Source organism: Giraffa tippelskirchi, chromosome X (assembly GCF_054371585.1).
Source record: "Giraffa tippelskirchi isolate mGirTip1 chromosome X, T2T-mGirTip1v1.2.pri, whole genome shotgun sequence".
In the NCBI taxonomy this organism is placed as follows: domain Eukaryota; kingdom Metazoa; phylum Chordata; class Mammalia; order Artiodactyla; family Giraffidae; genus Giraffa; species Giraffa tippelskirchi.
In genome coordinates this window covers 38,443,330-38,465,279 of record NC_137289.1, presented here as the reverse complement: position 1 = coordinate 38,465,279, position 21,950 = coordinate 38,443,330, and the positions used below count along the sequence as shown (strand labels likewise).

General features: G+C 43.3%; 1 protein-coding gene and 1 pseudogene across 24 annotated transcripts in view; one reads left to right on the top strand and one right to left on the bottom strand.

The window, feature by feature from the left end:
* LOC145536441 (histone-lysine N-methyltransferase PRDM7-like) overlaps positions 1-21,950 on the bottom strand; it is a 50,017-nt gene that overhangs the window by 9,644 nt on the left and 18,423 nt on the right. For 5 of the 23 annotated variants that reach the window (XM_081565847.1, XM_081565824.1, XM_081565836.1 and 2 more), the window contains 3 exons: positions 11,296-11,392; positions 10,054-10,217; positions 348-1,115 (listed from right to left, as the gene is read on the bottom strand). In XM_081565847.1, the coding sequence (XP_081421973.1) occupies positions 348-352 (5 nt within the window). In that variant the 5' untranslated portion in view covers positions 353-1,115; positions 10,054-10,217; positions 11,296-11,392. Of the gene's footprint in view, positions 1-347; positions 2,297-10,053; positions 10,394-11,295; positions 11,393-21,950 lie in introns of all 23 variants that reach the window. The other 18 variants (XM_081565848.1, XM_081565834.1, XM_081565846.1 and 15 more) reach the window with 5 other exon arrangements.
* On the top strand, positions 14,495-19,442 carry LOC145536022 (histone H2B pseudogene; annotated as a pseudogene). The gene has a single exon (XR_014075600.1). The product of XR_014075600.1 is annotated as a histone H2B pseudogene (transcript).

Here is a 21,950-nt window from a genome sequence, read left to right as displayed (position 1 = left end):
ACATGGGTTGTGTGACCTGCTTCAGTAATGAAGTTCACTGTCTAAACTGAAACATGAAGTGCTTGGTAAGTGTCAATTAAGTGAGTTACAGTGTCCCTGGTGAATCTAGACTCCTCAAGTTGTTTTCAAGTCCCCCAGTTTTGTTTAGCACATAGACTTGTATTTTGAGGGCACATGCTATATTTGTATTTCTTTCTTTCCAATGTCTTTTGAAATGAAAGAGCATGATATGGAAGGAAAAGAGGAAAGAAGATGTGAAAGCTATTGAGGGAGACAGGTTGAGAAGGAAAGGGGTGTGGGCTTGAGGGAAGAGCGACGTCTACAAACTGCAGACTCACTGCACTCACCTCATCCAGTTGGCCAAAGACGTGTCCTTTCTATCCACATATTCATAGCAGTTTCTCCCTTTGGTGATCTGAGTGTCAGAAAAAGAGTTACAAGCTTTCTTCTCTCTTTTATTTATTTTTTTGTGTAGGAAGCAATAGAAGAACGATTTCTCTCTGCTGTCATTGGTGCTCTTCAGCCTGCATGGATTCAACTGCGTTCATCAAGAGGCTCTTTAGTTCTTCTTCACTTTCTGCCATAAGCGTGGTGTCATCTGCATATCTGAGGTTATTGATATTTCTCCCGGCAATCTTGATTCCAGCTTGTGCTTCTTCCAGCCCAGCGTTTCTCATGATGTACGCTGCATATAAGTTAAATAAGCAGGGTGACAATATACAGCCTTGACGTACTCCTTTTCTTATTTGGAACCAGTCTGTTGTTCCATGTCCAGTTCTAAGTGTTGCTTCCTGACCCGCATACAGGTTTCTCAAGAGACAGGTCAGATGGTCTGGTATTCCCATCTCTTTCAGAATTTTCCACAGTTTATTGTGACCCACACAGTCAAAGGCTTTGGCATAGTAAATAAAGCAGAAATAGCTGTTTTTCTGGAACTGTCTTGCTTTTTCGATGATCCTAGAGACTAGACCAAATTCCAGTCTGGTACCAGCTTACCAGATGACAGAAAAAAAATTGTTTATGGGTAAGCTTAGAAAAGTCTTTTCCATATATCTTGAAGTAGCAGTATTTTTGCAAAGGCATCAGTGTGAAACCATAGAAGGCATGTTTAAAACCTGATTAAATTGAAATTGACAAAGTAATCTGGCCATTGCTGTGACTTGAAACACTTGAATATGATAACTAGAATTATAACTGACAGCATTTTACCAAAACATATCAGATTTTCATGAATGTCACATAATTTCTAGGATATCTATATTAGTATCATCAACCATACAATATAACTTGAGAAGATCCATCACTTCTTCTGACAACACTTCCCATGTAGTTTAACATGCCAAATGAACTCGGGCTGTTTAATATCTCTCTTTGGGAGGTCTCAGGGGCCCTCTGAAGCATCCCAAAGGTAGCTAGACGTCAATTATTTAGGAAGGTTTGTTTATAAATATCAAAAGGGTTTATAACAGTCAAGTAGGATGACATAAGTCACTGTGAAACAATACTTATCCACTTAGCCAAAGTTAACAAAGGATTTCAAAGGTCAACCTAGAACAGATCACTCAAGAGGTAAAGAAACTTAAAATCCATTAGCAAAGGCAGTTCAACCTCTCAAGAAAACTTGTACTAGGCACAAAACACTTTTCTGGAGGTCCACTTCCCATAAAACCTCCTTATCCCTTTCCGTACCCATTCCTTTGCTTCTCCCATCCTGAAACTGCCACCCGAAGTCAGAACTATTTCTTTTTCCTTCATAAAATGTGATTTCATTACTCATACCTTCTTTAATAACAAGACATACATTTTCCTTAAGCAACAAAGAACTGACTTTTACATTGGCATTCTATAGATTGGTGAACATATGTATCAGTGATACTATCTAAAAAACATTTTTGCTTTCTTATAGTGAACATCTTAGGATGGCACCAGACACTATTCATGGATGGTCAAAAACCTCTTTAGTGTCTGTGTAAGAGGAAGGTCCTGTCAAGTAGTGAATGTCTCAGAACCTTATTTATTTGGAAATGACCTAGCTATTCAATACACTGTCATCACTTAGTTTAGCACAACGATAGAAATTCAGGTAACCAAAATCTGGAGAAACTATTGTAAATTCAGTTCAGTTCAGTTGCTCAGTCGTGTCTGACTCTTTGCGACCCCATGGACTGCAGGATGCCAGGCTTCCCTGTCCATCACCAACTCCCGGGGCTTGCTCAAACTCATGTCCATCGAGTCAGTGATGCCATCCAACCATCTTATCCTCTGTCGTCCCCTTCTCCTCTGCCTTCAATTGAGACTATTGTAGATAGATATTTTAAAGTATAATTATTTTTAACAGTTTATCTAAAAGCTCATATCGCATTTACATTCTTTAGGAGTTTTTCTGTTTGTTTGTTTTTAGAGGTACTTTCTTTGTTGACAAGCTTGTGACAGACGTAACAATATAGCAATATTTAACTTATAATAAACCTAGGCACTATAAAAATTTTATGCTTACTGTTAATGACTCAGACATGTCTAGAGTAGTGAAAAAAAATAAATACCAGGTATTTAATATTGACTATTTCCCAGTTCACATGAATCTAAAATTCATTTAGGTCAATTTTTTCTTGTATTTAGAACTGTTTGATTTGTAAGGGCTTCCTTTTCTTTAGATTATTTAAATAAGAACTCACTTACAACTTCAGCAATATTATCAAAAAACAGAAGACTCACACTGAGACATACATAAATCCACAGACAGACAGAGGTCTTCAAAAGGTAAGTCTAGGGGTGAGGGGTTGAGTAGGGTGTAAGTTATGGTGTGGGTTAGGTTTAGGGTGTGGGATAGGGTGTCGGGTTAGGGTGTCGGGTTAGGCAGTCGGGTTAGGCAGTCGGGTTAGGGTGTTGGGCTAAGGTTAGGGTGTCGGGTGTCAGGTTAGAGTGTCGGGTTAGGGTGTCGGGTAAGGGTTAGGATGCTGTTATTTCTGCACTAAATATATATAATTCTCTATAGCTCACATTTGAAAATCTAGGCACAGATTGTCCTGCATGGTATATGGAATACGCTCTAAGAAAATCTGGAAAAAGTTTTCCCAATGGAAATATTGACTTCTTTATGTTACATTTATGAATATCTGTGAGCACATTTTCCTACACAATATATGGAATTCTCCATGGTAAACCTTTGAATATATGGACATTCATTTTCCTACATTAAATATTCAATTCTCTCCACAACACATATGAAAATATTAGCCTGGCTTTGGTGGGCATAGATTTTCAAATGTGGAATACCAAATTCTGTATGTTTCACGCGTGGCAATCAGTGTGCAGATTTGCTTAAATAAAATATGGAATCACATACATTTTGCAGATGATAATTGGAACAAAGACTTTTGCTATATTGACATATGGGATTCTGTATATTTCATATATGAAAATCTTAATTAAGATTTTCTGACATAAGTATGTAATTTTCTATATTTCATGTTATAGAAATCAGGGAACCAATTTTCCCACATTAATTAGGACACCTCTACATTTCACAAATAGAAATTTGTGAACAGATTTTCATACTTGTCATATGAGATTTTTCACATTTAGTATAAGAAAATCTCGGCCCAGATATTTGCACAAAAAATACAGAAATCTTTATGCTTCATATATGAAAATATGAGTGACAATATTCCCGTATGAAATACGGAATTCTCTATATATCAGATTTGAACTAGGGCCATCCATTTTCTACATAAATATGAAATATCTATGTATCACATATGAACACCTCTGCTCAAACTTTCCTAGAGGAAGTATTGAACATTATGTGTATCACATAGGAAAACCTGGGTGCCAATTTCCCCTCATGCAATCAGGAATTCTGTATATTTAAGATATCTTTCAAATTCTGCATACCAATTTTACTACATAAAATATGGAACCCTGCATAATTCAGATATGGAAATCATTGTGACATTTTTACTCTCTTAAAAATAGATTTTCTGTATGTTACATATGATAATCTCAACGATGGTTTTACTACATGAAATGTTGAATTTTTTTGTATTTCACTTGATTAAAATCTGTATCCAGAGTTTTTTACATGAACTATGGAATTCTCTATACTTCCTATATGAAAATCTGGGTGGTGATTTTCTTACATTAAATATGGGATACTCTACATTTCACACATGAAAATCTAGGCATTGGTTTTCTTAAGACACGGAGATCCAATATAGTATTGGTATTCCCCTATTTCACAAGGGAAAATGTCAGCACCACTGTTTCTTCATGAAATATGAAATTCTTTGCATTTCTCATACATATATCAAGACAACCATTATCCACCATGAAATATGGAATTCCCTATATTTCCTATATCAAAATCTAGGTGCTAATGCTCCTTCATGGAAGTTGGACTTTGGTATAGTTCACATATGAAGATCAGAATGGAGATTTTCTTATAAGAAATATGGAAATCTCTATATTTTGAATGAACCAGTGGTTCTCCACGTACTGCCACGTGTTCCCTGTTTGCATTTGGGTCCCTGTCCCTGACACGTGTCTGCTTGTGTTGCATGTGTGTGTGCATGGGTACTGCCCTCTGCAGACACAGAGATGAAGGTGACAGAACATGAGATGTGGAGCAACCAGAAGAGGAGGCACGAGGCGCTCACAGACTAGGGGAGACGGGTCCATGCATCTCTGTGATGCCCCTGTCCAGGACAGGAATGAGGGAAGGATGACAGATGACAACTGTGGACAGTGACTCTGCAAATCTGCAGTTACATCAAGAGGCATAAACAAGCTCACAATTCCTGCTGTGATGTGTGTTTGTATCCGTAAGCAGTGGTGGGGGGTTTGAGGAGTCACCCAGAGGAAATAAATCAAGTGATGTGGGGATTTAAAACCACCGTCTGTGGACCCCTCAGTCTGTGGTGCATTGGCTACCCTGTGGAAATGCTGGACGAGGCTAGGGCAGGACCCCCGATTTTGAAGAGGCCAGGGTGCCTCGGATAAAGGAAGAGACTGGAAGGAGGAGGATTGGAATGAGAGCCGGCTTCACTGAAGATTGTTCCACACTTGTGAGAAGGCGATCTGGGCAAGTCCTAGGCTAGTGCTGCCTAGGATCAGCCTGTCAGCCAGCACACTCCCTCTCCAAGTGTGTTCCATATTGGCACCATGCGAGACAAATGACATGCTAATGTAGGCTCTCAGAGTGAATCCCCAGGCATCCTAGGAGAGCCTGGGTGTGAGCGTGCAATCCGTCCGGGCACTTCCAGCTACCTGGCAGTGCAGAAGGGTGAGGAAAGCGCAGGTGGGCGGTGTGTGTGAGTGCCCCTCTGCCAGTGTCTGCCTGTGAGGGAGGGAACAGGGATGAAGCAAGGACGGCAGGCTGTTTGCATGCAGGGACCCTGGGACAGTGAGAGACAGGTTCCAGTGCAGAGCCTGCTGTATTTAGGCTCCAGGCATTACTGAATAGCAGTCATGAGGAAGACACCACATTGCTCGTTTAAAAATGTCCTGACGTGAATTCCTTCCTTTTTCCGAGTGTGCTGCTGCACCCTGGATCCCTTGCCGAAAGGATAGGCAGGCAGAAAGCACCAGTGGGAAGTCGGTGAGGATGGAAAGGAGCCAAGAAACAGAATGGGGTGGATTCCCAGGCACAGAAGAGGGGGCGGGGCTACAGTCCCTTGGATCTTTCTGTCCTTCTCAAGTGTAGCAGCATTCATGCCCCAAAATGACCAGGGGCATGAGCACACCTTGCTTTGTATGTAAGCTTTGGTTGACTGACGGGACTCCAGCATAAGCAGCTGCTACCTGCAGAGTTTTCCAGTTGGAAACATCACTCTTTATTCTCTTCGCAGAAAGCTTGGCTATCAGGACTATGCAAAGGATGGCGTCAGTTGATTCTTCGCTGCTCCCGACCCCACAGGGCTGGGGAGACAGGGTAGGCTGCGGTGTGTTCTCAACCTGGAGGCTGAACGAGAACAGCCCCATTTTGAAAGGGCCTGTATACGCTAAATGGGCAGACTTCAATGCCTCTGGCACCGGTGAGTCATGGTCCTCAATGGAGAGCTGTCCTTAGCATTCTCACTGACTGGCATTTAAGCACATTTCATGGAGCTCCCTCATGCCAGCTAGAGCATGCCCCGTTTCTCCCCCTGTCCAAAGTGTGGCCAAGCCACCGTAGTCCTGTGCAGTGTTCATGTCCACCATGTGAGGGAGGGAGGGACGCCTGTCTCCTTCTGTGGTTCAGCAGAGATCGCCTGTGTTTGCCTCTAAGTTTGAGAAAGCATTCCCCAGCTTTGTGAACTGACAAAGTCAGATCTCCCGTGGGTGCAACTCACACAGGAGGAGAGCTTTGGCTTTATGCCTAGGTTAAGTGTCTTTTATGAGTGCCGGTGTCCGGAGAGTGGCAGAGGGCAACAGCACCAGTCAGGGAGACAGAGACACACAGACACAAGCCCCTACTACACACGGAGAAAGATGGACAGAGAAACAGTGCGTGCCAGAAGCAGAGACAGAGACACAGAGAGCTCTGTACCCTGTGGCTCCTGAGCAAAAGAGCTCAATTGTATCAAACTGGGTTTGTACCCACTCTCCTATCATCCAGACCACATCGGGCTCTCTGCTTTATGGAGGAAACTCTCCAGCCACATTGCCCCCCTGCCTTTCATGGGACACCTTGGGAGAGCACCCAGATGTCTAAGGTCCTGTGGGACGCAGGAGTGTCTTTTTCGGATATGGAAGTGGGAATTCATGGTTTGAATTTCTACAGGCCAAGGAAATGGCAGCTCGCACCTGGGTTTTGCCAGATGGAAGACAGGCAATATGCCTGGAGGTGGGCACTCAGCGAATCAGAGGCATCACGTGGCTCGCTGGAGCCCCGGAAGCCGGGGCAAGGGGGTGAGGTGGGCCCGAGGCGACTCCCTTTGGGCTAGGGGCCTGTCCGTGGAGCGTGACGCCCACTACCCTCTCTGCCAATGGCTGAGATTGGGCCAAGCAGCCTGGGAGTGGTTCACAGCTCCAGCAGCCCAGGGGCCCTGTTAGCCTGGGAAATCCGGCCGGCCTGCGGAGGAAATGGATGAAAACGGAAGGGGGAACCAAGGCCAAGATGGGATGGTGGCTCACACAAGACCACGAGTCTATGTTCCGGAACACCTTGCCTACAAGCTGGTGCACCAGCGAAATGAACTGACCCATATGGGCAAGACTGCCTTAGAGACGTTGCTAGGCCCATACTATCTCGTTGCTCACCTCCCCGCACTCTGTTCTTCGGTCTCCCAGTGATGTGTAACCTGTTTACAAAATAATGCTCGCCAGGGGCCTAGTAGGTCAGCAGGGACACAACATTTTGGACTATCCCCCTTTGAGGATATGGAAGCAGGTTTCACTGAAATCACTCCAAATCAAGGATTTAGATACCTTGTAGATTTGATCTGCACCTTTTCAGGCTGGGTGGAAGCCTTTCCTACCCAAACTGAAAAAGCAAGACAAGTAACCAAGGCACTCCTGAAAGACATTGTCCCCAGATATTGAATGTGTCTGACCATAGGGTTGGACAATGGACCGGCATTTGTAGCCGATGCAGAACAACAGGTGGCAAAGGCTTTGAAAACCCAGTGGAAATTGCATACTGCCTGCCATCCCCAGAGCTCAGGGAAAGTGGAACACGTGAGTGGAACCCTCAAACAAACCCTAGCAAAACTATGCCAGGAGACCAGCTTATCTTGGGTAGGCATGTTGCCTGCGGCCCTCTTAAAGGTGAGGTGTTCACCCGGGGCACGGACAGGGTTTTTGCCATTTGAAATCCTGTATGCACGACCACCCTCGCTAGTCAACTTAAGGGGAGACACCAGAGAACTGGGGAACTTGGACTTATATAGGCAGCTAAAAGGGTTAGGACACACAATCTCTCAAATACATACGTGGATAATTGATAGAATACCCATTTCCTTAGGTATAACAGCACATCCTCACCAACCAGGGGACCGAGTATGGGTAAGGATTGCAAACAACAGCCTGTAAAACCCATGTGGAAAGGGCCCTATTTTGTAATCTTAACTACCCCCACTGATCTCAAGGTGGCATGAACAGATGCTTGGACCCATTACTCCAGAGTCAAACCTGCAAGTCCCACTGATAGCCAGGAAAAGTGGGAAATGACCCTTAGTCTGGAGAAACTCCTGTGCCTGACCTTGCAAAGAAGGAAACAAGCACCCCAAAGCCCTGCTGGGGGCCACACCGGGAGCTGGTTAAGAAACACACGGCTGAAGCTGGAGGAACCAATAGGACCTACAAAAGGCAGATGTATTGGTTATTAATTGGTCTGGGACTCCCCCTATTCATCTTATTTGGAATAGGGCTTTCCTCTCTCCCACAGAGTGGACTTGTATCCAAAAACTCTCTCTCTGCTTTCCCTACTTCTTCATACTTCTTCTTTTTTAGGAGTCTCCTCCGACTGTGATCAACTTAAATATGAAAACAGTGTATTTTTGCCTTATAGTTCTGTTAAGTTGTAAAGTCGCCTCCTCATCTGAGAGCCAGGATAATTGTTCTGAATGTACGGAGTCTTTCTACCATGAGGGTAAATGGGCCCAAGGATTCACTGACTGCACATACAAACCAGCCGCATGTTATAGTTCAGCTTTCCCATGAACTAGAGAAAGGAAGCATCATTGCGAGGGACAATTAGAGCCCACAGTGTGAATGGCCTAACGTGCTATGGTACCCCAAGACAGATGGCTTGCTGGACTCGACAGACTCATTTTGGGATGATAGATTGTGGGGGGGGAAGACCAGGCTAGGAAAGAACGAGCCCAGGAGGTGGTCAAATGGTTAAAGGCCCAAGTAACCAAGCCAGACCCATTGGCATCAGGTCCAAAGATGGGGTCCTCTGGACTTTATAACCAGCTTTGAGTTTCCCTCAAAGATAAGTTAGAAATGACCACTATTGGAAATAATCCTTTTATCCATCTAGCCGAGGAGGTAGCCCTGGAACTAAATGTCACTAGCTGCTGTGTTTGTGGAGGAGCTCTGATGCATAAAACATGGCCCTGGAAGTGTACTGCACTGGATGCCTCTCTGCTATTCCAATGGAATCGAACAACTAGCAGGCGGGCAGGGGGTCCTATTCAGAGTTGGACCCTGTCCAAGGAAACAGAAGGCAAAGAATGCCTAAGCCAGGAAGGGACACATTATACCTGGGTCAGAGAAACAAAATGTAGAAGAGCCCTGGTCTATAATGGTACCTGTAACAAACGTCTGTGGTGGTCAGGGGCCCCAACCTGGTATCGGGATCCCCAAAAGGGAGGGAATGGAAATCACACTTGCACTCCCTTCAACTCCACTTCTGGGATTCCAGAGCGAAACTGTACGGGAAGTCAACCGGATACTAATCCTTTTCTTGCAATCCCAGGCTTTAGCCCATATTGGAAGCATTTTAACTCCACAAACCCAGACTTATGGCAGCCCCGAGAGGGACTTTTTGGATTTGCGGGAGAAGGGCCTACTCATGATTCCCATCCAGATGCGGAGGAACCTGCACCATAGGAATAATTCAGTCAGGTTTCTTCCTCTTCCCGACTCACCAGGGGACACGCTGGTGTTCCCAATTTGCGACAACCTGAGACATAGAGAAAAATGATTCCTCGAGCTAGGGGGAAAACAAAGTTGGGGCAAAGCTGAGCGACCCCAACAGATAATCCCGTATTATGGTCCGGCCACGTAGCCACAAGACGGCAGTTGGGGGTACAGGACCCACATTTACATGCTCAACGGAATAATCCGACTGCGGGCGGTACTTGAGAGTATAACTAATGAAATCGCAACTGCGTTGGAACTGTTGGCACAGCAACAATCCCAGATGAGGACTGCCATCTATCCAAATCGAATAGTGGAGGAAGGAGGAGCTTGTGGGAAATTCTACCAAACTGACTGTTGCATCCAAATAGGAGACAATCGAAGAGTTGTGACAGACATAGCTAAAAATATCAGGAAGACTGCCCATCTTCTAGTTCAGACAATGTTTCTGGTTAAAACAATGATTGGGATTGTCGTAGTCATACTCACCGATGACTGCTTATTCCCTGCTTCATACCGGTCCTAATCAAACACGTAACAGGGTTCATTCATAGAAAGAGTTGTCAAACGGAGAACAGCCACCTAGTTGTTGCTTTTAAGGGGTTACCAACCAGGTCTGGATGATGATGTTCTCTGACAGCCGCAGATGCACCCTAAATATCAAGAGCGGGGAATGAAATAGAAACCAGATCAAAGCCCCCAATTAAAGTAACAACCTTTTGCTTTCCCTTCCTTTATCTTGTGTTAACAGCTGCTGCTCATCAATCACCGCTTCCGCATCTGATCTCTTGCTTGGTGGTCACCTCCTCTTCTCGGGAACTAGGGCTACCTGGGGAAGGGAGGGATCTGAGCTGTTCAAGCAGGAAATCTACGGTGTATTAAAAGATACCCAGAACAAAGCCGAGGCACTCAGTCTTTGGCGGCGACTCCACTGAGCCCACACCGGTGCTGAATAAACTCGGCTGTTCTGCATCTTTGAGTGCCGCTTGTCTCTTTCTGATGCCACGGATTCTATAACCACACTACTATGTCAATCAGCCAACTCATGGCCTACTTTCCCATGGCCTTTTTTTCAAACAGTCCTCAGAAGCTTGGCTTGTCTGTGCTTTTGCATTCTATCTGCCTTTTCGTTTTTTTGAGAGACTCTTGTATGGCAGGAGGAATTACTATGAACTGGGCCATCTTTAGTGGTAGGAAGTCATCTAGCACAACTGGTACAGTTGGAGAAGTGAGAGAAAAGTCCTAATACAAAAATGTAACTTCCAAGGTAGTGCTAACTTCCGGTTGTATAAGTAGAGAAGTATTCAAACAGAAAGAAAATGAAATCCCACATAAACGTGGTTATCTCGTGATGATCACGAAATTGAAATATGCTTAAGAGAACAGTCTATATATAGGTGAATCCTGGCTCCAGCTCTATTAAGTATTCACACTGTTTGAAAAAGTGTGACCGAGCAAGTCTCCTTTAAGTCACTGTCCCCCTTTCCCCAAATAATATCTCCTGAATTTCTAACCTGTTGCACTGCAGTTGGTCTAGTCTAGTATGCTGAGGCATTAAGATTGTCAAAGCTCATTGAGGCCAGAGACTACATTGTTTATTACATTTTGAAATATGTCCCCAAGGCTTGCAGGCAGGTCTGGAGCAGCTCCCACCACCCCAAAAAGCCAGATCTTTGCTCTGAACTCTCCCCTTCATTCTCTGGTCCATTTTTCCTCCATCTTCTCACCAACCTGCAGCATTCTGTGTTCACCGCCCCGGAAGGATGCTGTGTTCTTGCAGTCTTCATCATCTCCACGAGTGCCTGCCCATGGTCTGTATTTGAACTCTCTGTTGATGGAATGAAAACATTTGAGTAATGAAAATTAGAGGGTGCAGACAGGCTTGCATGGGAACTTCTTTATTAAGTTCCACAAAGGGACCCTGCCCTGCCTTGTGGCTGAGTTGACTATTATTAGTGATTTGAATCCTGTCGACTGGATCGTCTGGAAGACGAATAGTTTCCCTCTGAAAGTGGCACAAAAGACTTTTACGTGACTTCACTCGCAGTGCACATCTTCTGCACAATATCCCGTACCTGGTACTCTTACATACAAATATTCTCAGTTTATCCGGTATTTGGCCTGATGTGCTGCACTACAGAGTCTGTCTTTTAGGCTTGGCTAAGAAGGAAGTTGAGAGATCTTGTCGGGAGACCTTGTTGGCAGATTTTGTGGCTCAGATCATGAACTCTTTATTGACAAATTCAGACTTAAATTGAAGAAAGTAGGGAAAACCACTAGACTATTCAGGTGTGACCTAAATCAAATCCCTTACGATTATATAGTGGAAGTGACAAATAGATTCAAGGGATTAGATCTGATAGACAGAGTGCCTGAAGAACTATGGATGGAGGTTCGTGACGTTGTACAGGTGACAGGGATTAAGACCATCCCCAAGAAAAAGAAATGCAGAAAAGCAAAATGGCTGTCTGAGGAGGCCTTACAAATGGCTGTGTAAAGAAGAGAAGTGAAAAGCAAAGGAGACAAAGAAAGACATACCCATTTGAATGCAGAGTTCCAAAGAATAGCAAGGAGAGTTAAGAAAGCCTTCCTTAGTGATCAGTGCAAAGAAAGAGAGGAAAACAATAGAATGGGAAAGACTAGAGATCTCTTCAAGAAAATTAGAGATACCAAGGGTACATTTCATGCAAAGATGGGCACAGTAAAGGACAAAAATGGTATAGACCTAACAGAAGCAGAAGATATAAAGAAGAGGTGGCAAGAATACACAGAAACACTACACAAAAAGGATCTTCATGACCTAGATAATCACGATGGCATGATCACTCACCTAGAGCCAGACATCCTGGAATGTGAAGTCAAGTGGGCCTTAGGAAGCATCACTATGAACAACGCTAGGGGAGGTGATGGAATTCCAATTGAGCTATTTCAAATCCTTAAAGATGATGCTGTGAAAGTGCTGCTCTCAATATGCTAGCAAATTGGGAAAGCTCACCAGTGGCCACAGGACTGGAAAAGGTCAGTTTTCATTCCAATCCCAAGGCAAGGCAATGCCAAAGAATGCTCAAACTACCGCACAATTCCACTCATCTCACACGCTAGCAAAGTGATGCTCAAAATTCTCCAATCCGGGCTTCAACAGTTCGTGGGCCGTGAATTTCCAGATGTTCAAGTTGGATTTAGAAAAGGCAGAGGAACCAAAGATCAAATTGCCAACATCTGTTGGATCACTGAAAAAGCAAGTGAGTTCCAGAAAAACATTTATTTCTGCTTTATCGACTATGCCAAAGCCTTTGACTGTGTGGATCACAACAACCTGTGGAAAATTCTGAAAGAGATGGGAATACCAGAACACCTGACCTGCCTCCTGAGAAATCTGTATGCAGGCCAACAAGCAACAGTTAGAATTGGACACGAAACAACAGACTGGTTCCAAATCAGGAAAGGAGTATGTCAAGACTGTATATTCTCACTCCACTTATTTAACTTTTATGCAGAGTACATAATGAGAAACACGTGATGATGAAGCACAAGCTGGAATCAAGATTGTTGGGAGAAAGATCAATAACCTCAGATATGCAGATTACACCACCCTTATGGCAGAAAGCAAAGAGGAACTAAAGAGCCTCTTGATCAAAGTGACAGAGGAGAGTGAAAACGTTGGTTTAAAACTCAACATTCAGAAAAGTAAGATCATGGCATGCGGTCCCATGAATTCACGGCAAATAGATGGGGAAATAGTGGGAACAATGAGAGAGTTTTCTGGTGGGGGGGGGCTCCAAAATCACTGTAGATGGTGACTGCAGCCATGAAATTAAAAGATGCTTGTTCCTTGGAAGAAAAGCTATGACCAACCTGGACAGCATACTAAAAAGCAGAGACATTACTTTGCCAACAAAGGTCTGTCTAGTCAAAGCTATGGTTTTTCCAGTAGTCATGTATGGATCTGAGAGTTGAACTATCAAGAATGCTGCGCACTGAAGAATTGATGCTTTTGAACTGTAGTGTTGAAGAAGAGTCCTCAGAGTCCCTTCGATACTGAGGAGATCCAACCAGTCCATCCTAAAGGAAATCAGTCCTGAATATTCATTGAAAGGACTGATGTTGAAGCTGAAACTCCAATACTTTGGCCACCTGATGCAAAGAACTGACTCATTTGAAAAGACCCTGATGCTGGGAAAGATTGAAGGTGGGAGGAGAAGGGGATGACAGAGGATGAGATGGTTGGATGGCATCACCGACTCAATGGACATGAGTTTGTGTAAACTCTGGGAGTGGGTGATGGACAGGGAGGCCTGGCGTGCTGCAGTCCATGGGATCGCAGAGTCGGACATGACTCAGCGACTGAACTGAACTGAACTGATACCCTTCTAGTGCACTTTGTTTCCTGTTACCGTAGCCGCCAACTCCCCTGAGTACCTGGTGCTGCCAGAACCCCTGCAACCCAAGCAAGTGCACCACCTCCACACCTGGCCCTCACAGGGGAAACCCAACTCCTCCAGGGCAGCCTCAGGTGCAAACCCCAGTGGACGACCCACATGCAGAGGTGGAAATGAAACCACAATAGAAACCCAGGGGCAGTGCGGCTAAGGAAGAAGACCCCAGACCTTCCCACCAGCTGTACAAGCTGAAGATTCAATCCGCAGATTCTGTGCCTATGGAATATATAAAAGGTCATCGAGAGCTCCCACAAAAGAAAACGCACTAGTTCTGATAGCTGTGGACGTTGGAGACAAGAACACAGAAGATTAGGACCAGATTAGAATCTGAGCCGCCCCCACAGCAGGTCCAGACAGCAGCACAGTGTTAGAGGGGTTTCTAGGGAGGTGAGGTGAACTGTGACTCCCAGCGAGGGAAAGGATTCTGACAGCAGTGACTCAAGAAAAACATTGATTATTTTTGTTTTGACTTGTTCTGTAGATTCTTTTGGATTTTTTTTTCTTTTTTCTCCCCTTCCCCCCCTCCCATGGTAGTTGTTGTAAATGTTCTCTCATAAGATTTCTCTAACTTTCCACAAAACACCAAATAATGTTCTTGATAATTGGACTCACATTTCCTAAATATTTACTGCAGTGACCAAGGAGAGCCCTGGAGGTATAATAGCCCATCAGAATTCTTCTATATTGGACCAAAAGATACAGACCTTCATTGCCCATTCTTGAAAAGGCACTGTCCACTTCATACCTGTACTACTCAGGGAGGCTCTCTCTAGTATCTTGCCCAAGGACCTCAATTCTTTTCCTTTATCTCATGAGGTTCTGCCAGTTTCAAGAAAGTGTTTTGTTTTTTTGTCCTGTAGAGCCCTGTCCCTCTCCTGAAGGGCTCAGGAAAAGTTTGATTTCGTGGATTATCAGGATTTCATCTCAATGTTTGGCTGACAGTGGTGTACTTACAGATTCTTATATCCTACACAACAGGAAATAATTACAACTGTAGGTGTAAAGAATACTTTGTAGCAATTGAAAATGATACACTATCTTCTCGCTCACACAGAGAAAAAGAAATAAAATACGAAAACAAAATTACTGAACAATCACAGAACTGTGAAAATGACTGTGGTGGGGCCACCTTGTTTCTCATAAGTGGTCACCAGTGTTCTCTAAATAAGATGGAAGAGGCAGGAGATATGCCCACAATTAATTCAAAATACATATCTCCCAAGGGTTGATTTTCTGCCTCTAAAATTAATGTATCTGTGCCATAAACACTCATACTCATATGTGATCATAATTGGAGATAGAGTATTTACCAAGTGATCAAGTTAAAATGCATTCATTAGAGTAGGTTTTAATCCAAATGACTTATATCTATATAATAAGGGAAAATCAGACATAGATACATACATATAGGGAAGAAAACGTGGGGAGGCATAGGGAGACTTCAGCTATCTACAAGCCAAGAAAAGTGGCCAGGAACGGAGGCCCGTTATGCATTCACACCTTGCATAAAATCCAACTCAGATGAAACCTTGATTTGGGCTTAGAGCCTCCACAAGTATGAGACAATACATGAATGTTGTTTAAGTGACCCAATCACTAGCATTTTGTACAGGAGCTCTAGAATACTTGAAAGTGTTGAAAGTATTAGTCGCTCAGTTGTGTCCAACTCTTTGTGACTCCATGGACTGTAGCCTGCCTCGCCCTTCTGTCCATGGAATTTTCTAGTCAAGAACGCTGGAGTGGGATTCCATTTCCTACTCCACGGGATCTTCTGGACCCAGGGATTGAACCTGAGTCTCCTGCATTGCAAGTGGATTCTTTACTATTTGGCCATTTTCTAATACTCATATGATATTTAAATGATCTTAACTAGTTTTATAAAATGAACAATACAGTAGATAAATAATCATACTTGTTACACTACTGTCACTAGACCCGAACACACCAGGAAGACCATTATTGGTTTAGTCAGGATAACCTCGCTGTAGAGTGGCTCAGTGACCGTGGCTACCAGTTTGACTCCCTCCTTGGCTGACATGGAGTCAACATGAACTTTTTAGCTTCTCTGACTGAATGCCCTCAGCATCCCTATGATGTTAAGCTGAAAATCATCAAGGTTTTCCACTTCAAAAACAACAGAATAAGGGCTAGAAAAGAATGACATTAGATCATCTGAACGAGTTAGGGTAGAAACTTCTGATTCTAGGCAGTGTGAAATGAGGTTTTTCTCCTGAAATTTTTTGTTGCACTTAACTTCTATGCTGTGTTGGGGTCCTCTTTTTAAGGGAATCCATAAACAATGGTAATGTTGAAAAGGTTTCTGAATGGGGTATGCCTATCCCATCAACACCACCATCCACGAGTTGAGACTTGCAATTGTTAATTCAGCTATGAAGCCATTTCCCTTATTTTGCCTTTACAGTGAACCACAACATTGCAAGGTGATTCCTCACTAGGTTCTCTTATTTCCTCAATCATCAACTGAAGTGAATAATTACTAGTGTTACTCCCCCTTCCAATCTTCAACATCAAACTGCTTTTCCCTTCTCCATCCTAGATTTTCTGTGTATCAGAGTCCTTTGAGGTCCCAATTATCTCTTCAAAACCCAATTGTTTTGTATTTTTAATGGTTTTTTTTATAACTGATGTATTCATTTAATTTCTGAATTTACAAATGTGAAAGGAACACAGGTCATTAAGATATCTAATGGATTCTATTTCTTAAAATGACTTCATACACAATATATGTATTAGATTTAGGTCTTTAGTCCATTTTGAGTTTATTTTTGTATATGCTGTTAGGGAATGTTCTAATTTTACTTTATTGCATGTAGCTATCCAATTATCCCTGCAGCACCTATTGAAGAGACTGTCTTCTCTCCACTGTATATTCTTCTGTTTTTTTATTATAGATTAGTTGACCATAGCACATAGGTTTATTTCTGGGCTCTCTCTTCTGTTCCACGTGTCTGTTTTTGTGCCGATACTACACTGACTGGATTAATGTAGTTTTCTGATATAGTTCGAAGTCAGGGAACCTGATTCCTCCAGTTCTGCTCTTCTTCCTTAAGACTGTTTTGGCGATTCAGGGTCTTTCGTCTTTCCATACAAAATTTAAAACGGTCTGTTCTAGTTTTGTGGAAAATGCCCCGGTATTTTCATAGCAATTGCACTGAGTATGTGGATTGCCTTGGATAGCATGTTTATTTTAACAATATCAATTCTTCCCATCCATAAACAAGGTAAACCTTTCCCTCTGTTTGTATTATCTTCACTTTCTTTGATCAGGGTTTTACTTTTTCTACGTACAGGTCTTTCACCACCTTAGATACGTTTACTCCTAGCTGCTTTATTTATCATTTTATTCATTTTATCTCACCCTGGTGGCTTTTCAGCAATAAGAGTGATCATTTTTTGAGAAATAACCGCTATAAATCATTAATCAATTCCAGTATGTGTGGTATTTGGGGGACCTATATAATGTTTAAGAAAACAATTTAAAATTTGAAAAATGTTAAATATTTTCACTGTGTATGTGTAAGTATTCCTATTTCTGTTTGTGTTCTGTATTTGGAGAATGGGATTTTGTCAGTCTCTTCAAATTGATCATTGGTTTTGATAAGTTTCGGAGATAATAGCTGGTCAATTAATTCTTAGGATTTTCAGGAGCACTCTGCTGAGGAAGCCAGGACATTCTGCTCATGCCACTGCAGGTCAATGAGGAGAAGATTCTGTGTTGGAGTAAAATATCCACCAAGTGACCTGAGTCTCTCTGATGCCTGAAAGAGCTTGAGTTATGGAGGTCAGTCAGACTCTCTTAGGAAGCTCTAACTGATTATTTCATTTTTCAACTTCAGTGACTTTGGTGACATCTTTCAAACTTCTCATGCATCAATAGTAGACATAAATCAGCTGAGGTGAATGGATGCCTGTTTCCTACATGGGGCAGAGTTCAAAGATTTTTCTGGTGGAGGTCACGGAAAGTTTGAAGATACCACTGAGTTTGGCTGACTGGGGTTAAGCGTGGGGGAGGGGCGTGGCAGGAGTTGGGAGGTGGGACATCCAGTGAGAAGTGACATGGGCTGCCATAGTAACAGGCCTCCCTGCTTTGCATTTTATCCAATCAGATATGGACAGTGTCTGTGACGTCAGGGAACGCAGGGCCTATAAACTCGGCCAACGGCCTTCAACGCCCGCACTGGTCTTCCCTCTGAGCCATGGGGGGTGGTGTCTCCCACATGGCTGAACCAGCCTCTGACAACTCTCAGGAAGACCTGAGCACCAGAGAAACTGGCACCTCCGAAATTGAGCCCTCGGAAACAGAGCCCTCCAGACCAGAGTCGTCTGATGCCGAGCCAAAGAAGGCAAAGCGGAAGACGGCTAAGAGCCGCCGTCGCCGTCGCCGTCGCCGCCGCTCCCGTCCGGACGACTTCTCGAGCTTCGCCATCTATTTCCGCAGGCTGCTGAGGCAAGTCCATCCGGGCCTGAGTCTCTCCCGTGAGGCCGTGAACGTCATGGATTCGTTCGTGAAGGATATGTTTGAGCGGATCGCCGAAGAGGCCTGGCGCCTGGCCCGCTCCAACAAGCACCGCACCATCACAAATCATGACATCCAGACAGCTGTGCGTCTTCTCTTGCCTGGGGAGATCGGCAAGCATGCCATGTCCGAGGCCACTAAAGCGATCATCAGATACAACAGCTGCAGATAAACTGCCTCAGGACCGCCTGAACATCGCAAACCAGACTTTTCTTCTCTCACTTGGAGAGAAAAGACCTGTAGCGATGAAGAGGCACATTTCCACCCCAACGAAAACATTAAAAACTTCATTAACTTTGCTTCAATATGTGTCGGTTGTGTCATTCGTTCGATGGAAAATCATGTACTTTTTTCTTAGCGTATTGCAACTCGTCACTTTCCTAAATGGTTATATCTATTTGTGGTTTCTCAGCGATTTTAGGGATCTTTATGGTCAAAATGGTTTCCCGAAAAGTTTCATCGGCCTTTTTCATTTTCATTCTCCCACCTATACTTAGGTACCATCCAGAGATTTTTATGTGGTGTATAGCAACCGATAAAGAACAGTGTGGTCTTCCCGGGTGGCTCAGCAGTAAAGAATGCGCCTGCAATGCAGGAGTCGCAGGAGAGGCAGGTTCGATCCCTGGGTCATAAAGATCCCCGGGAGGAGGGCATGGCAACCCTCTCCAGTATGCTTTCCTAGAGAATCCCATGGACAGAGGAGCCTGGTGGGCTATAGTCCACAGGGTCTGCAAAGAGTCGGGCACCACTGTTGCGAGGTAGCACGCATGGACACAAAGAGCAGTGTGTGTGTGTGTGTGTGTGTGTGTGTGTGTGTGTGTGTGTGTGTGTGTGTGTGTGTTCAGTCACTCAGTCATATCTGACTCTTTCTGACCTCATGGCCAGGAGCCCGCCAGGCTCCTCTCTCCGTGCAATTTTCCAAGCAAGAATACTGAACTGGTTGCCATTTCCTACTCCAGGGGATCTTTCTGACCATGGGATAGAAACCATGTCTCTTTCGTCTCGTGCATTGGCAGGTGGATTCTTTACCACTGCACCAGCAGTAGCAGATATAAAAATCACACTTACCCATTCTATCTCTTCAATCCCAATTCACTTCCATGTGTAAAATAGGACTCAAACACAGTGTAAAATGAGAAAATTCTAAATTTCTGGAATCAAGCACCATATCTTATGAAATTACCTTATCTAGATTTCTCTTATCCTATTTTTTTGTTTGCAAACTAGAACATTTGGCTTTAAAAAAAAAAAAAATCCGGACTGAATTGCAAACTTGCAGGGATGATGGGATAGTCCAGTGACAGTGAATGCAGCGACAGTCTCCACAGTAGCAGCCAATGAGGGACTGGTAGCCCATGAGCCAAAGCAATTGGCCAAACGTATGGTGGAGTGAGGAGGGCTGAACAAATAACAACCTTCCTGTGGCACTCAGCCTAGAGATGGAGCGGGAAGGTGGGGTGATAGTTTCCCTGATGTTTTTCCATTCAAGCACCTGCTTTTAACCATGGCGATGTAAGTACAGGTATCCATTTCTTGGGGCTTCCCAGGTGGCGCTAGTGGTAAAGAAACTGCCTTCTTATGTGGGAAACGTTAAGAGCCACGGATTCAATCCCTGGATTGGGAAGATGCCCTGGAAAAAGGCATGGCAACCCACTCCAGTATTCTTGCTGGAAAATCCCATGGACAGAGGAGCCTAGCGGGCTTCAATCCGTAGGGTCTCAAAGAGTCGGACACGACTGAAGCGGCTTAGCATACACGCCATCCATTTCTTGGGTCTTCCCAAGTGGCGCCGGTAGTAAAGAACCTGCCTGCAATGCAGGAGACACAGGAGACCCAGGTTCTATCCCTAAGTGGAGAAGGTTCCCTGGAGGAGGGCATGGAAACCCACTCCAGTACTCTTTCCTGGATAATTCCCAGGGACAGAGGAGCCTGGTGGGCCACAGTTCATAGGGTCACAAAGAGTCGGACACAACTGAAGAGATTTAGCACACATGCATGCATCCATTTCTTGTTGTGGGACATGTCTCTAGCGCCTTGCATCAAAGTAAGAAGGAGGACGATGTTCAGCAATTAAGAGAAATAAGATGACTCCTTCTTCTACCTCAAGTATTTGACTGCTAATGCTTATGATAATATTTACTGAAATTAATGTCCATTGTGATTCCTTCTTGGTGCATTGACATTTTTATTTCTATAAGTATATTGCTGCATTTCAAAGTAGTTGGTGATTTCCCTATTCCTTTTATTTTTGTTTGAGATACTTTTTGTGATTTTAGTTAATTAATTTTTTATTGAAGGATTATTGCTTTACAGAACTTTGCTGTTTTCTGTCAAACATCAACATAAATCAGCCTAGGGGATACATATATCCCCTCCCTTTTGGAACTCTCTCCCATCTCCCTCCCCATCCCACCCCTCTGGGTTGATACAGAGCCCCTGGTTGAGTTTCCTGAGCCATACAGCAAATTCCCCTTGGCTATCTCTTTTACACATGGTAATGTAAGTTTCCATGTTACTCTTTCCATACATCTCACCCTCTCCTCCCCTTTCCCCATGTCCATAATTCTATTCTCCTATTTCTTTTTTAAAAGATTGATTTCAAGCTTACTACATCCTTGGAGAGAGAGAAAGCACACTGTGATTTCAGTCCTTTGTAATTTACAATGGTTTTCATTAGAACTTAATATTTCATTATATTTTAAACTATTCACTTTGAACTTTAAGCAACAAGGATATGCTATACAGTACAGAGGAATATACCAACTATCTAATAATAAATGTAAACAGAGTATAATATATAAAACAACTGAATTGCTATGTTGTAAATCTGAACAAATATAATATTGCAACTCATGAATACACCCACAAAAAAAAGAAATTAAAGTTAAAAACAATTTATCAGTACCACTGTTATTGGATGTAGAAATCTGTGAAGGATGTGATTCTCAGCAAAACAATGAGAGAAAAACTAGGAGGATCTACAAAATTCCAACCTCTTGATCCCAGCTGTAGTGTTTTCTCGAGGTCAGTCATGATAGAGTTCGGTAAGTTCTAAATTATTTTCCTAGCAATTTCATTTCCCAGTTTATTCTCATTCTCCCAAAGTGTACTATGGAGTTCTTCAGAAGCAGTTTATGTGTGATATGCAGTAGATAAAGTGAAGAAACTGATATACGCATCCACTACCTCTATCACACTTATCCCACATATCCCAGTTTATTTACATATTTTCCACATATCCTAGTTAATGAAACATTTAAATATATAAATGGGGACTGATATATAGTATAGAAATGGCAAAACAAACATTTCACACACATTTCAATTTTCTAATTCCCTGGTTTTTTGAAATTATTTTTAAAATTCATACAGAAGAACAAGATGGCAGAGGAATAGGTGGACGCGGAGTA